Source organism: Parasteatoda tepidariorum, chromosome 6 (genome assembly GCF_043381705.1).
Source record: "Parasteatoda tepidariorum isolate YZ-2023 chromosome 6, CAS_Ptep_4.0, whole genome shotgun sequence".
In the NCBI taxonomy this organism is placed as follows: Eukaryota; Metazoa; Arthropoda; class Arachnida; order Araneae; family Theridiidae; genus Parasteatoda; species Parasteatoda tepidariorum.
In genome coordinates this window covers 15413439-15430777 of record NC_092209.1, presented here as the reverse complement: position 1 = coordinate 15430777, position 17339 = coordinate 15413439, and the positions used below count along the sequence as shown (strand labels likewise).

At 29.1% G+C, this 17339-nt stretch overlaps 2 protein-coding genes across 8 annotated transcripts in view; both read right to left on the bottom strand.

Moving 5' to 3' along the window:
• The window catches only part of LOC107451959 (testicular acid phosphatase homolog), a 539537-nt gene that overhangs the window by 171499 nt on the left and 350699 nt on the right, over positions 1-17339 (bottom strand). The window lies entirely within an intron of this gene.
• Positions 1-17339, bottom strand: part of LOC107451965 (GRIP domain-containing protein quick-to-court) — a 107976-nt gene that overhangs the window by 14586 nt on the left and 76051 nt on the right. For 4 of the 6 annotated variants that reach the window (XM_071182012.1, XM_043044718.2, XM_016068215.3 and 1 more), the window contains exon 2: positions 1208-1770. In XM_071182012.1, the coding sequence (XP_071038113.1) occupies positions 1208-1770 (563 nt within the window). Of the gene's footprint in view, positions 1-1207; positions 1771-7516; positions 7551-17339 lie in introns of those variants that run through there. The other 2 variants (XM_071182013.1, XM_071182011.1) reach the window with 1 other exon arrangement.

Below are 17339 nucleotides of genomic sequence, written 5' to 3'. Positions count from 1 at the left end.
TATGTATTAGTTATGTACTTCTATTTCAGTGCCTATGTAAAATATTCTCAGTGGTAGACGGCATCGTGCGTTGTTCCCTTGCCGTCAGGTTAATCGTGGTTTTTTGAATTGGGTTCAAAATTACCTGGCTACGGAGTTGAACATTGGTAATACAAAGAATTGGGTCGACTATTCAACGACGGTTATAAAATATAGATGTACGCAATAACTTTGAGTAGTGGTATTCTTATCAATTCACCATGTTAAAGGGGCATTCTAGATAATTTTTTTAAACATATAGAAATATCCAAGTCGACGTCAGTTGAACGTAATTTATCATTTTTGTTTTTCAATCGTACATCAATTGAGCAATTGATTACTATACCAATTAATAAAGTGAAGGAGGAACATGTGTTGTTTCTCTGAGCAACCAGAAGACGCAAATAATTGATGGACTGCTTTGGAGCAACAGATCTAGTTCAGTCTTACAATAAGTAAGACAACTGTATTTAATTCAAATAATTAGTAGACTGTTTTAGAGCAACAGATCTAGTTCAGTCTTACAATAAATAAGACAGCTCTATTAAAAAAAATAATTTCATTGAATAAATCTACGTCATTAGCAGGCGATGCTCCTACTTTTCATGTAAGCAGCTTGATTAAAATAAGCTTGATTTAAATCAACTGAATTTTTTGATTGAACAATTTTTAAAGCATTTTAAGAAGACGCTTGTTAAAAAAAATTTCTGATTTTCATAGTTTTAAAATTTATTGTAAATATGTTTCAATTAACAAAAGCTGCATTATTATATTAACGTATAGAATTGCATTATTAACTTGAATGAAATAAATTATAGTTCATTCTACATGACATTTTAAAAACTTTTCAGTTCTCGTTGATTTTACAGAATACAAATATTATTTCATTTTAATAATATATCAATGATAATTATATTTATAAAATTTTTTATAAATTGAAATTTTTAAAGTATCTTGAAAATCCTTTAAAAAATCTGATTTAAATAAAAAAAAAGTATTTTTTTATTTTGAAAAAAATAAGAACCTTGCTTGTAATTGCCAAGAAATATAATAACTGAAAAGAAACTCCAAGCAACAATCAAAACAGTCATTTCACAGATTAGAATATGCATTAATTGCTGAAGAGAAGATATTTCAACTGAAGATGAATAAAAATCAAATTTCATGAAGAAAATTAAAAATCACATACTTCAGTTATTGCTTCTTGCAGTCTCTGAACTTCAGTCTTTAGTCTTTCAATCTCTGCATCTTTGGCTTCAGAAGATTTGGTTTGTTTCATCAAGGAAGATTTCAACTGCCTTATTTCTTTGTCCTTTCTCTGGGTGGGCGTGAGATACTCCTCAGGCTTTGCCAGGTGGCGATCACAGTGCAGGACATACTTCTTGCCATAATGGCATCTGCTGATGGGCCGTGACACCGATGCTTCGGTGCACTGACTCTGACTAGCGAATGACGTGTAGCTGACAAAGCTGCCAAAGCTCTTCACGGAGCTGTCGTCATCTATGGAGAAAGGCATCGAGGCCACGGATCCCATGTTTCCATACCTGTCCTCCAGCTGCCAGCTCGGGAAGTCTCGGGACATAGACATGGACTTTGGCCTGGCTTGGAACCGAATTCCCTCCAGAGCATCGTTCTTTAATCGGACGGACGTTGACCGATTGAGCCGAGGTATTCGGCATCTTTTAGCACTGCGAGGTAGCGTGGACGAGTTGACGTTTCCGTTGACTTCATCAGTCTCAGCCATCACCAGTTCTGGAAAGAAAGAAAAAATAGAAATCAACAAATGAGACGAAATAAGTTGACATATTTAGAAATTTTGCCTGCACACCACAAAATATTATAGGGATCAAGGTCAGATGTTTCTTAGATGTTCAGACAAGCCTCCACACGGTTTTTTGTAGGTAGTCCGATCAGACCACTATAAAGGTAAACCAATTAGTGAAAGAACCTTTTAATATGAAATCTAATAAAAATTAGAAAGTGGTAGCAAATATATGTTTAAAAATTTGTTTAATTTATGAATATAATTGGTTTATTTTATTTACTTGCCAACCACGACAGATTCAATTCTCAAATATATATGATAAATTTCTCTCAAGTGCTTTGAAAATAGAATTTGGGTTCATGCGCATAAGTGAGTCGCTTTTTAAATAATCTGCGCAGACTACTTATAAGAAACCGTGTGGAGGCTTTCTGATGTAGGAGGTTATGGACAAGCGCATATCGTCCGCGAACTTTTAATTCCTGTCACAGCTTGAAATGCGTGTTGAAGAAAACAAACATAGCTTGAAATGCGTGTTGAAGAAAACAAACATAGCTCGAAATGCGTGTTGAAGGAAAAAAAATAGCTTGAAATGCTTGTTGAAAAAAACATACTTAGCTTGAAATGCATGTTTGAAAAATTGTACCTTGCTTAAAATTCACGTTTAATGAAATTAAACATAGCTATTTAAAGAGATGGTCATAACTTTTGATTCCGTTGTTTAAGCTACTATTTTATTGTAAAATATTAATTCGTGAATAATAATCATGCGTAGCGTTAAAAAAAACAACGTATGTGTTATACTGATTTGGAACAAACCTTTATAAAAAAAAATAAAGAAGGCATTTAAAATTTGGGTACAATGTTTAAAAATAAAAAGGCGCAATTCGTGCCGTGTCCAATTCCATTAATACGCATGTCAAACCAAGTTAAATTTTTAAAGGTGCATAAAAAGCTATATCCGCGTTTTTAGCGATGTCCACTTATTCAAACAAGCATTTCAAGCTATGCCCATTTTCTTAAACGTGTACTTGTGATTAGTCCAAACTAAAAAGTTCACCGAGGAAACGGTCAATTGTGATGAAGCTTTTCTTAGAAAATATTACCAGCAGATTTAAAAAAGATTTATTTTTCTTTTAATATTTTTCATTCTTTTGAAATGTTTTACAGAGTTTTCATCAAAATTGAAAAAACGTGACTTAAGAAATAAAAATGTGAAGCTTAAGAAGTTTTGTGGCAAAAATTTAATGTTTAAATAACAATTGAAAACTTCAAAAAAAATTTAAGCGAAAAAAAAGAGACTAAAATTTTTCGAGGCAAAGTGTTGAAATATGTTCTATACCTAACAAGACAAATAAATCAAAGAAATTTCCCGCAGTGGCTCAGGAGATAGAGCGTTGGTTGGTAGGGCACTGGGCTCATGTCTAAGAGTTCGTGGGTTCGATCCCCACCGGGAGAAGACTCCCCGTGTAGTAAATGGTGACTGATGCAAGTTAAATCTGTCGAGTCACAAAGTCCTCCAAGATCTTATAACAAATCAATACCTCTGGGGGTACTGATCAAGGAGTTTCTTTAGCTTCTGGATTAGTTCAAAATTACAAGGCAACGAAGTTGAACATTAGTAGTCGTAAACCCAAAATTGGACCGGTTGTTCAACGACGGATATAAATGCTTGATTCAGGAGCTCCTTAGTCTTCTAAGTTAGGTTCAAAATTACAAGGCAACAGAGTTGAGGATAGTAAACTCAGAATTGGTTCGGCTTTTCAACCTCGATTGTAAAATGAATTGAGATTCAGTATTTTTCGATAAATGTTGTATTTAATTGGGTCACTTTTACATTTGTCAGAATGGAACATTTAACTCGCTTTAAAATAAAAAAATAAAATAGCGTACAAATAAAGATATTCGAACTTATAAAAACATAGGGGCTTTTGAATATTACACATATGCTTCTAATGAGAGGAAAAGGCACGAACAACGCTTCCGTAACACACTAAAATCATCTTATCTTCAAAAAAGTTTTAAATGCAAAACCGTAATAAAAATGAGGAAAAAAAATAGCGCTTAAAAATTTTTTTAAATTTGAAATAAAAATTAAAGTTGGAGAGCGAAAAAGTTGAAGAAAAATATTTGAGTTCAATTGACCCATTAAAGAAAATAAGAAAGAAGATTATGTCATTATCAGGTATGGAGAAACGGCTGCAACAGCCTTTTATGCCATCAAATTAGACATCCATGTCTTTAAATTTAAATTATTTTAAACTTCCAATTCTTCAGTTTAAACTAAGCTAAACTGCAAAATTTCGATTTAAAATTTTATCAAATGAATTAAAATGTAAGTTTTGTTACATGTAACATCTTTTATTTAAATATGTTTTCATCGAATTTTATCCTAAAATCAGAGTACCAAAATAGAAAGTCAAAGTTAAAACAATATCCGAGGGATGGGGTGATACGATATACGATCTTCTTACCCAAACATGGGAGGGGGTTGGGATTTGCTTATTTTTGCAGACAAGGATGGAGAGGAGGCTCAAAAATTCCAAAAAAACTTAAGTTCTAAATCATTTAACGTATCTTTTTAACAGTAATTCATAATAGAATATTTATGCAATTTGCACCAAAAAATAATAATTGTAAAACGGTTCATAAGATAAGCCACCAATTTAAATATCTTAAAATGCAATAGAATTACAATATTCTAATAATAATACTAATAATAAAAACAATCCTCCTAAACTCTTAATTTAGAAATCAAACAAAATCAAAAACGTAAACGGGAGCAGTAAAGGTAATTTTAACCTTTAAATTAGGGAAACAAAAATATTTATAGTAAAAGAATAACTATGACTTATATAAACTTTATGCTGATGACAACCAAACCAATATGAAAATTAATGTGGGAAAACTAGATCCTACCACATGATTTTCCAGCCAGTAAAAATGTATTGACAACAATGGATAACTGCGACACCATCATTAGATTTTTGTATATCAGTGGTTTCCAACTTTTGTGGCCCGCGAACTGAAATATATTAGTTGTCATTTTTTGCGGACAATTTTCGTAAAAAATCTATATGGGTTTAAAATACTTTTCTCATTAATAAAAACCTAATTTCTTCGTTTCTGCAAAATTTATCATACCAACGGTGCAAAAAAAAAAAAAATATTTCTCAGGTTTTGCATCAAGAAAATATTTATTCAAATACAAAAATAATCGTGTATGTTGCTCTTTTTTATTTCATTTTTTTGTATTTTGCGAATATAATTTAGCATGTGTGTATCAAAAATTTTCTCGAAGAAATTCTCTGATTTAACTTTTTGAAACCACTCATTTCGGACAAAAATATTTACACACACATTTGTAAATTTTAAATTTAAAGGGAAAAATCTATTCTCTGGTGGTTGCAGCAAACAAACCTCAATTTTGTCAATGAACATTTTGTGTGCTATGTAAGTTTTAATACCAACCTTTTATATCTTAACAATTAGATATCTGTTGCACATTTATTGTTTAATACATGCGTGCACATTAAAGTTATTGTAGCTCAAATTTTTTAATATACAATTAAATATTTTTAAAAATCTACTTCTTATTTTAATTTGTAATTCAATACTTTTATTTTGTACAACTTGGTAAAAATCTGACATCAATATTTAATGTTCCTTCAAACATAAAAGAGTATTACATAAAATTTGGATAAAGTTGCGGCCCGCCATTTGATTTGTGTTTTTAATTGTGGTCCCCGGCCTCATGTAAGTTCGAAATCCCTGTTGTATAATTAAACAAAAATCCCTGTTTCATAATTAAACAAAAGAACTGAAAAGTTGTCATAAAAATAGACAATTTTTGAAAACAAAAAGTCTTATGTATCACTTTCTCAACATGTTACACGAAATCATTTGTTCAAACAAAACAGCTGCAGTAACGAAAATAGAATCCTCCACAATAATAACTTAACTTGTACCATATTTTTCACTTTCAATATTTGATACATTCTTTTTCGAATGTCACTCCACAGCTGTTCTTCTGTTGACTTGTTGGTTATAGAACTTTCACCCCATTTTCACCCCCTTAACGGAAACATCTGTTGTTGTGGTAAAAGCAATAGAATGAATTCTTTTGCTTACTGGAAGATATATCGTTTGATATAAAGAAGAAAAAAAAAAGATTATTTACCGTTTGTTTATGCATGTTACGGACATTGTGAATAGTCGGTAATTATAAAAAAAAAATTTAAGCTTTAAAAACCAAGATTTATATATTAAAAGCATAAATGTTACTACCACTAAAAGAAAAAAATTCCTCAACGGACGTACAAATCGATAGCTATGTATTAAATGAATACAATTTCCTTAAATTAAAGAAACTAATTAATGCTTTAAGAATAACTGGGTCCCATTATATTCATTGAAATGTGTACTGCTGTACCAATTTGCAAAATTTTAATGTTGAAATCAATCGGTAAACTGAAAAGTTTTAAAAATGCTTGCAAACTTAAATTTTCCAAAATTTCTCGTTCTCTGATTCAGGTCAAAAATTACGATCTGTGGATGTATGAATAGGTCCGCCCTATTAACGCGTGTGACGCATGGGTGTGACAGAAGTAGCATTCTTGGCCATAGATGGCGCCACTGGAAAACAAGAACAATCGCACTTCTCTGCCTTAATAGGCATACGAAGAGAGAGTTTAACAAAAAATATTATAAATTATTGAAAAGTTTATTGCCAGGTTTAATGACATAATGTAAAAATTTTATTATAAAGTAAATTTTTATGATGAAACACAAAAATGGGAGCCAATCAGTTAATTAATTTTCCAAAAACAATAATTCGAAATTATAAATATTTTTACACTATAGCTTTTTTATTTGTTATTTTTTCAAAAACATCTCGTCTGAGAGAAAAATAGGTAATTTTAAAAAGTTACAAAGCTTGCTCGCTTGCTTGCAGGATTTACCAATAAAAATAAACCAATTAGGATTATTTTGAGTAAAAAGTTCTAAAACGAAAAATAAATCTTGATGTCAGATATATCAAAATAATAAACAAATTTTTTATTTATCAACAATAAAAAAAAAATTTGTGCAAGCAAATTTTGAAAATTTTGAGTTCATGAAATTGTAATTACGAATCTAATTATCAATTTGTTAAAAAAATTATTTGGTTTGCTCATCAAGCTTGAAGACATGCTTTAAAAATAAAGCAATGAATGTTCTAAAATAAATAATATAAAGGATATTTCCTGGAAGAGAAAGTGTGTGAGACTAAACTGAGGATAATAGGAAAAAAATAAAGAATTAAAACTGCTATTAAAATAATCAATAGCGTAATTTACCACGAAAAAAAAACAATACCAAGAGGCAAGATTAAGCAAAATAAAAATAAAATAACAACGATGAATTTCGATTAACGGGAAAGCATGTTGAGTATGTTTCAAAAATAAATCATGAGGAACCATTTGAAAATATTAGAAAATGTGTATTTACGATTCTAAAACCGTGATACAAAAATAATCAATAATTTAAAAACGTAACTCATTAATAAAAATACCAAGAAGCAATGATTTAAAAATACAAAACAATGTTTTTTGCAAAAGTTAAAAACAAAAAAAATAATAATAATAATATTTTTTTATGAAGCAGGGAAGTGAATACATAAAACAAGTGAAAACATAAGCTAATTTACTAATTTATAACAATACAAAAATAATAATTCATCCATTTAGCACTCACCATGTAAAAAGAACGCCATTGATGCATTTCATAGAATAATCATCTATGTCCAGACGATAATCGATTTTTTTTGAGGTTAACGGCTACTAGCCACTAAATGGATTGTTTTTTTGTTCTTCTTTCATTTCCTTTTTCGCCCTTTGCTTCCCAAATCTTATTAACTTAATAATATAATCCTTTCAGCAATCTATTTTTAGTCCAGCTTATTTTAAGAATTTTTTAACAGGTTAGAAAGAATATTATAATGGATTTCAGCTTCCAATATATTAAGCGCTGAGACCAATATATTGAGCAGAATTTGGTACAATTTTATCTCCCAAAAAATAATATTAAGATTTTTTTGTTTGCTTGTATGCCTTTACAAAGCGATTGTCTATGTAAAAATGTAATAGCCAATAAGTATTTATAAAATTGCAGAGATCAAAACTTATTTTAAAAATGCATGTATCTAATGAAGACAAATTTAAGAAAAGGATTTCATAACAAATATTATTGCTGCTTACCACAAAACGAATATATAAATTTCAAATGTTTCATCAAAAAACTTTAAGTTAAATCGCGATTTTACTTGCTCTTCCTTGTATACATTTGAATTTTTTATTAAGATAAACACCGTAAAGTATTAAACTGATTGTGCTAACCTGTCAATAAAAATACCGTAAACATATTTTTCTTTCGAATTTTTCAATAATTAACAGGTAAAAATTATAATTTAAATTTGGTCATATTAATTACATTATTATACGATTACAATGAATGAGAAATTACGGGTGAATCCTAGAATATAGCCCACCGTGGCGATTTTTTGAAATATCGCCAAACTAGATCTCTGGACGATATTTCGGGGAGGTATGTTGTAACCTTATTGAAAGTTTACTTTGTAATTTATTTTATTGATAAAATTTTAATACATTTTCAATAACTTAATTTTTTTTTCTTTTAAATAATAAAAAAATAACGTTGATCAAAGTAATAATCGTCAACTTGGCGAGATTTCAAAAAGTCGCCATGGGGTCGGCTTTTCTAGGATTTTACCGAAATTACATTTCTTTTTTCTTTATATATAATCTATAATCTTTTATTATAACGAGTAAGAGTATAAATAGCCCGAAACTATTAATGCATCAGCTGAAGGACGTAATAGCAAAGTCATAAAATTATTTATTGATGCATCAACTGCGTAAAATAGACCTTTTTTTTAATAATGCGCCAATAGGAGTTTGTGTTGAAATCATAGAAGACAAATTACTTAATGGTGCGACAACTGAAATTTTTGTTAGATTGATAGAAAAATTATTCAATAATGCGACAACTGAGGTTCTCGTTACAGTCATAGAAGACAAATTATTCAATAATTCGTCAACTGAAATTCTTGTTGCATTTATAGACATATTATTTAATAATGCGACAACTGAAGTTGTTGTTACATTAATAGAAGACAGGTTACTCAATAACGAGTCAGCTGAAATTCTTATTTCATTAATTGAAGTCAAGTTACTTAATAACTCGTCAACTGAAATTCTTGTTGTATTTATAGACAAATTATTTAATAACGTGCCAACTGAAATTCTTGTTACATTAATAGATAAATTATTTAATAATGCGTCAACTGAGAATTTTCTTACATTGTTCGACAAATTATTCATTTAGTTTTGATAATACTAGTTTTATAAAACAGAATATTTTCACTAAGTAGATAACTTTTGCAGGTGACCTTTTAGGGTGTCTTGTGAACTACAAAAGGCCGCTATGTACTAGAGGAATCTTATAAGGGTGTGAACAAAAGAATAGGTGGGGTGGCCAAGAAAGGTAAAAGAGAGAGAAGAAAAAAAAATATGTGAGGCCCACAACACCCCTAACTTTTGCCCTTTTGAATCTACATCCGGTTCAGAGGATTAGTGGGATAGTGGGACAAAAAGTATCTTGCTCGAATATTCTGGAAATGATGCGATTAGAACCTTTCTTTTATTGAATTTTCATAAAACAAAATCACCTAATCGTGAGTACATACTGGCTTTATTCAAATAAAGGGTTTATTTCATTTTGGAGACAGACTTCGTGAAAATTGCTTTTTATAAAAATAAATAAATAAAACAAAGTATATAACTAAATAAAATGAAACGATTTATTTTATTTAAATCAGAGATTTTATTTAAATCGGAATGTTTTTGATTTTTTCATAAACATTTCACTCTAAAAATTTCAGTTTATAATCAAATAAATTTTAATAACATAATTCTAATTTAAATGTTACTGCAATCAAATCATAACTATACATTTTATACTTTATAAATGTATTAAAAATTATTTTATAGTGATACAAATACACATAGACAAATACATGACTCAAATTTATTAAAAAAAAAAATAGAAATGCATTAGAATTAAGTACCAAAAAACGGGCTAAAGAATCACACTATTATTTCTCCAACCTATTTAATTAAAAAAAAAAAGAGAGAAATAGTAAAACCAACTATTTTTATTTTCCATGCCATTTATAAAATGTAATATTGAAACAAGAACTCAAATGTAATAACAGTTAAATTAATTAGATGTTAATAGATAATATCAGATAGTTAATTTTTAACAAATGAAATTTCAGCCATGAACAGAAGAGATTTGGAACATTGAAGAAGTTTTTTCAATCCACAGTGATGAAAACCATGGTTTTTAGTGGAACATTGTCTCTTGCCAACAATGATAAAAATATTTTCATAAAAACTAAAAATTCAAATCATGAATATTTTTATGTTATTATTAATAACAATAATTAAAATCAACAGATAATTTTGTTTTGAAGAATATAACTTCATGGAGTCTTCTGAAAATTATATTAAAGTTCGAAAGGTTTCTTTAGGTTATATTCTTCAAAACAAAACAGTCACTCTAAATACTAATTCTAACATTCTATATTTAAAATAAAAAAAAAATTAATAAAATGCTTTAATTTCAATATTTTATGACATGAATTTTACTTATATAATAATTCAAATAGTAACTCCTAAAATATTTTCCCACAGTTTTGAAGGTTGCTAAGCAAGAAACTTATATAACGGTAAAAAAAATCTAAATTGATGCTCCTCGAAAATCAGATAAAAAAAAGTAATAAAAACGTTCTTATTTTTTAATATCAAGCCAAACTATCTTTAAATTGATTTTTGATGATACGTTATAAAACAGAAAATCATATTTCACGAACAGAAAATTTACGAGGAAAACAAAAATAAAAATAGATTTTGTTAGACTAGTTCTTTGGGTTATTTGTAGGTCAGCAATAACAACCTTAATTGTGTCCAGTTTTCACATGCATGAGAAGGCAATGTTACGCCATGGGAACCCGGACGGAACTGATAAGTCATCTTCACCGGGTCATCCTCAACTTCCGAAGGGGTAAACACATCGGTTTCTAAAAATTTGTTTCTTATTTTTTTATGAATCGAACATTAATTATTTGATTACAATCAATGTTATTTATCAAATTAAATGAAACAAAAAGGGAAGTAGATAAGAAATGGAACAAAATAGGCCATAAAAATATACCTAATAGCAGCCTGATTTCAGAATTAAAAAGATTATTTTAATCCATTCGCTTCTTATGCCTTTATTACGTAATTTATTTGTTCTAATTTAGTATTAAGATCAAGAATCGAATATTTATTACTTAATAAAAAAATACTAATTACTTAATTAGGATCAAAACTGTTTAGCATATTAAAGAGAAAAGTAGCTAAGAAATGCAACAAAATAGGCAATAAAAATATAGCTGAACCGAAAACAGATTTTAGAATTAAAATGATTATTTTAATTTACCAATCTCTTAATTTTATTCCGTTATTTATCAGTTTGAATTGAATATTAAGTTGTAGAATCGAATATTTGATGAATTTTCATTACGATCAAAATTATTGATAAAATTAACGAAAACAACAAGAGAAATCGATACTAAAAAAATCGAACTAAACAAGATATAAAAAATTTACCAAAATGGTAGCTTAGTTTTTAGAATTATAATGATTCTTCTAATAAATCTGTTTCGAATATTTTTTCCATAATTTATGCATTCGAATCGAAAATAAAGTAGCTGGATCGAATATTCATTATTTGATTAGCGACAATATTATTTATCAAATTAAATAAAACAAAAAAGTAAATAGATAAATAATCGAGCAAAATAGGCTATAAAAATCTATCGAAATGGTTTAGAATTAAAAAGATTACTTTAATCCTTCCTCTTCTTAATCTTTTCCGTAATTTATTAGTTCGAATAGAATAGTAATATGAATAATTGAATATTTATTACTTAATTAGGAAAAATAATATTTATTATTATATTAGTAGAATTGTTTAGCGAATTAAATAAAAAGAAAAGTAGATAAGAAATGCAACAAAATAGGTAATAAAAATATAGCTAAACGGTAAACAGATTTTAAAATTAAGTTGATTATTCAAATACAACAATCTCTTAACTTTTATTCCGTAATGTATCAGTTCGAAATGAATATTTTTATTACGATCAAAATTATTTATGAAATTAACTAAAACAACAAGAGAGGTAGATGGTAAGAAACAGAGCAAAATAAGCTAAAAAAAAATATAGCAAAATGGTAGCTTGGTTTTTAGAATTAAAATGATTGTTCTAATAAACCAGTCTCTTAATTTTTTTCAGTAATTTATCAGTTCGAATCGAATATTCATTGTTTAATTAAAATCAGAATTATTTATTAAATTAAATAAAAAAGGGATAAAAAAATGGAACGAAATAGGTTATTAAAATATTGCTAAATGCATCCTTCTTCAAAAACTAACAGCCATTTTTTATATCAATTGCAATATTCTGATCATTAAAACCATACACAAAAAATACGCCATTAAAAAAAATAGTAATGACAATGATTTCGAAAATTCACAATTCGAGAAAGAATTAAAAAATCGTACGCTATGAAATTCGTAATTTCAGCTCATTCCCACATTAATGGTATACATTTTCTAAAAATAAAATTAGATGGAATTTACAAGTGGTATATAATTAAAAAACAGGTTTATGAGAAAATCTCATTCAAAGTTTTCTTAAATTTTGAACTTTTCTGATGAAAAGTTCCAACCAACAAAACTTAATAATCCACAAGATGGCGTTCCTGTAGACATTTTCGTGAAAAAAAGGACACTAAACTCTTTTTTCCCCTTGGCCTTCGTACTCTATACGAAAACTTTAAACCATGGTCATTTTAACATTTAAAAAATTTTTCTTATTATATGTAGTTACTAATCTATTTGTTTCGAATATCCTTTATAGTTTTTACATTAGGCCAACTTCCAAAATGGTTTAGTTAGATTATCTTTTAATTCTATTTCTCCAATTCAGTGAAATTCTAAAGCAAAACACAAAGCAAAGAAAATGTCAACAATTTATTTTTCGGTCAACTTATGAAGGATTTTGAATAACATTTAATATCATTCCTGGACAAACTTGACTAGTTTCAGTGGTTTAAATACAAGATAGGTGGTTAGAGTAAAAAGATTTTGTTCTTTTTTATTATAAAGGAAAACTTTGGTTTTTGACGGATGGCGAACTTGGATAGTTTTTACTATATTCCCTCAAATCCGAATATTTTGATTATCTAAAGTAGGTCTAGTTCCAATCACTTTAGAACATTGAGCTCCTACCATAATTCTGATTTTTTTTTTACAAGAGAAACTTTCACTAATAATTTTAAAAAAAGTAGGCGATGCAATTGAATTTATTCATTTCTGATTACTCGAATTAGGGCTAAGTGAAATGGAGCTATATAATCAACAGCGATACAGCTACCCTGAAATTATAGCCTTCGTCAAGAGTAATTTACAGCTAATGCCAACGAAATAACGATCGAGGATTTTTAGAACGGGAGCTGTTTGTGATGCCCAAACTCTTCTCTACGCTGCAATTGCTGTGAAATATGGGTGCGAAACTATATCATTATCTCTCAAATAAAATAGAAAGTATCTCGGTTAATGTGAGAAACTGGATGTGAAGAAATGGTTACGGAAATCTAATTTAATTTCAATTTTCCTCAACTAAAGGTGGAAACTCGGTTAATGTGAGAAATAAGGATTGAAAGGAGTTACACGAAAATATATATCGGTTTCAATTTAATATTGGAGATACTTTAGAAGAGTCACATAAAAATAGACTAATAAAGAGAAAACTTTTTTTCTGGAGGAAAAAAAAAACATATCGTAAACAAATCAACTTAAAAATCCTATTTAGATTCTTCGTTATGTTTGATAGTAGCATCAACTCACTGTTAAATCATCTTACAGACTGTAATTTATAAAATTGACAGATTTTGGGGTTGCGGTAATCATTTTTTAATTTGGTCATCATCCTGGCGCAACAGTCCTAGGCCTCCTTTAAGATTCTGGACCATTTTTCTCGATTGGAGGCCTTTTTTTGCTGTTGGTAATTTGGAGTACTTTCGGGTCCGCTTCAATTTGTTTGTTCCATCTAGTTCTAGGACTTCGAATAGATTGTGACCCTTCAACAAAGACATCCCGATTTGCAGGCAAAAAATCATATTTGCTTTCACTAATCCTGGGTAAAATCTAGACATATCAGTAGCGCTCAACTAGCCTATAAGTTTTGAACTCAACCCAGAAGCCGAGGGAACTCCTGGATCACAAGTATTGAGACAAACTCGCCTTCATGCAAAATTGCCTAATAGAACTAATCCGCATGTACGTTACATGGGGGAGAAAACCACAAAAACTTTCCAATGTTAGATTCTAACCCATGATTCGTTCGCCGCTGAAAATATTTCACATCACTGTTGTGGTCAGTGCTAGTCGAAAACAGTATTTGAATCGATCATCTATTATCGCCAGAATTCGAACCCAGGTCGCTTTCTTGGGAGGTGAGTGCTTCATCTCCAGAACCATTTCAGCTTCGTTTAAATCGTGATGCGAAGTTAAGTTAGACGAAATTGTGTATTTCAAGAACGCATAAACCGAAATAATTGTTAGTATGACTGATTGATTAACAACTTAATGGTGAAGTGAGCTTTAATTTGAAATTTTGTTTTTAACTGAAATGAACTCGAATTAAAAACTTAGAAATATTTAAGTTAAAGACTAATTTCTTTAAATCATAGTGAATAAAACTTTGGTGTATTTTTTTCAATTCTAAACTCCAAAATTATATAATATACAAATTTTCCTTTTAAAAAAAGATACTTTCTTTTTATATCTTCTATAATTTCTATATTAAAAGGCAAAACCAAGAGTAACTTTTATCGGCACACATTCTAAACTTTAATTCCGACTGTTATTGATTGATGTAATTGACACGACCGCATTCCAGTTTCGCAATTAGGGCAATAATTGAAGAGCTGAATAAACACAACTAGTGAAAAGTTTGTTTAGTAATCCCAATTTGTCACGATCTATCATAATATGAAATGAAAATCAACAAAGCAGTTAGTTTTCATAAAATTACATATAAGGATAACTATTATTTTCTTATTAAAAGAAATATGGTGCACAATTTGCATGCGCAAGCAATCGGCTAAAATCACCATTACATTTAAATTCAGATACGATTAGGTAGGTTTGTTAAAATATTCATTTTATTATATTTTAATAATTAGGTCTTTTATCTAAAAACACATTGCATTTGTCTAGTTAAAAACCAGTTACGTCACATTAAATATTAAGGCACTAGTTCCGTTTAAATAAGGAGTTATGATTATCAGAAGACTGAGTTCAACGATCCTACCCCTGATCAGAATAACTTTTGGATGTCAACTTCATATGCCCTGGTGACTCAGGGGATAAAGCGCTCGTCTTCCTAAGAAGAGACCTGGGTTCGAATCCCAACGATGGCTTGTCGATACAAATTCCTCACCCGGCCACAGTTGAGACGTAAAATAACCTCTGTGGTAGACGGGTCATGGATTAGGGTCCTTTTATAGTCAGGCTAACCGTGGGAGGTTTTCGCGGTTTTCCTCTCCGTCCGCATACGCGGGTTAGTTACAACAAAAAGTCATACACTAAACCAAACTTTACCCAATACTTAATCCAGGAACTCCCTTGTCTTCTGGATTGAGTTTAAAATTATAAGAATATGTAGTTGAACACTGGTTGTCATAAGCTCAAAATTAGGTCGGCTGTTCGAGTTAGAAAATAAAATTTGTTAACATCCATAACAGTTGTTAAAATGCTTTTAAAAGTAGCCAAAAAATAGTAGATTTTCGCGGTTTTCCTCTCTATGTAACGCAATTGCGGTTTAGTTCCCTCAAAAAGTCCTCCATAAAGGAAAATTTCTCCTAATATTTGATCCTTGTCTTCTGGATTGGGTTCAAAATTACAAGGCTACGGAGTTGAAAAGTGGTAGTCGTTAACTTGAAATCGCATCGGCTGTTCTACGAGATTATTCAAAAAAAAAAAAGAAAGAAAACTTCATATTAGTGTGTGTCTTCTCATTTTAATAATATTATTTCATCTAAAAAAAATTACCTCCATAGTTAGCCAATATTTTTCTGAAAATGCAAAAATTTAAAAATAACTTAGCACAGCGGTGAATCTCGTTTTAGAAATAACATTACCGAAATGTAAATGTATGTAAAACCATAATGGCGTTAGATAAAATCTATTTTCACACATTAACAAAAAAATATAAATAAATAAATAAAAGTTCACAAATGGCACACACGAAATGGTTTGTCCAACTTTTTCAACAATGAATTACAGGATGAAGGCCGATGAAAAGCTCACTCTTTTGTTTGATTTTTTCCATTCTTGCTTTTGTAAAGACTAAAGCATTTCTGAAAAATTTTGGGATTGTTCTGAAATCTCTTTTCAATGGCGTATTTTTTTGGATAGGAACGATAAAAAATGTGTTCACGGTTTTTATTCAAATCAAAGGAACGTGAAAAAAGAACAATTATTTAAATTAAGTTATAACTGAACTAAGAATTAAAAATTTTAAAGAATAATATAAGTATAAAATATTAATAAGGAACAAAAATTACAGCTTTCGCTAAGTTTCTGCATGATTTTCGGACAGTTTGAAACGTATTACACTTCCTGCAAACCTTAATTCATTTTTAATTCATTTAATTAGCGGATAACTTTGTTACGCCGCGTGTGAAACTCTCGCTTTGCTAAATATTAATATATTACACATATCTTTAAAACCTTAATAATAAATATTTTTATTTTTAAAAAAAAGGTGGTAAAAAAATTTTTCTTTAATTTTTTTTCCGTGGAAAGTTAACAAGATCGTTAATTGAATTCAGGAGAATGTGTTTAAATAGAATATTGCGACAAAGAAATTTCTGAAAATATTTAAATATTCTGTTTGACATAGACACTGTGTAAAATTTAAATTCATTTAATGAGCATTTTTTTTTCTATGAAAGCAATCCACAAATGAAATCATGTTAGAGGGGAAGGGAGGAAATTGTGACGTATATTGACGTATGTACGTTAATTGTGACGTTGTGAATTGCTCGCAGCAAAGGCAAAGGAGAGACTCACAATACAGGAATTTAGGTAAAATAAAAGCTTGAAGGCTAAATATTTTTTACTATTTCTCTATTGTAATTAATTATGTATTTTTTTTTTATGAAAATAAATGCACTGATAATCATTATTGTTAAGCATTCAAATAGAGTCAAAAAAAAAAAAGTTGAAGTTTATAAATAAAATTTAATATATGAGCATATAGTGCTGTTGCTTAATATATGTATATTAATATTATATATATTAATATTATATATATTATTATCAATGATATTATATATCTTAATATATAATATCATTGATAATAATATATATAATATCATTG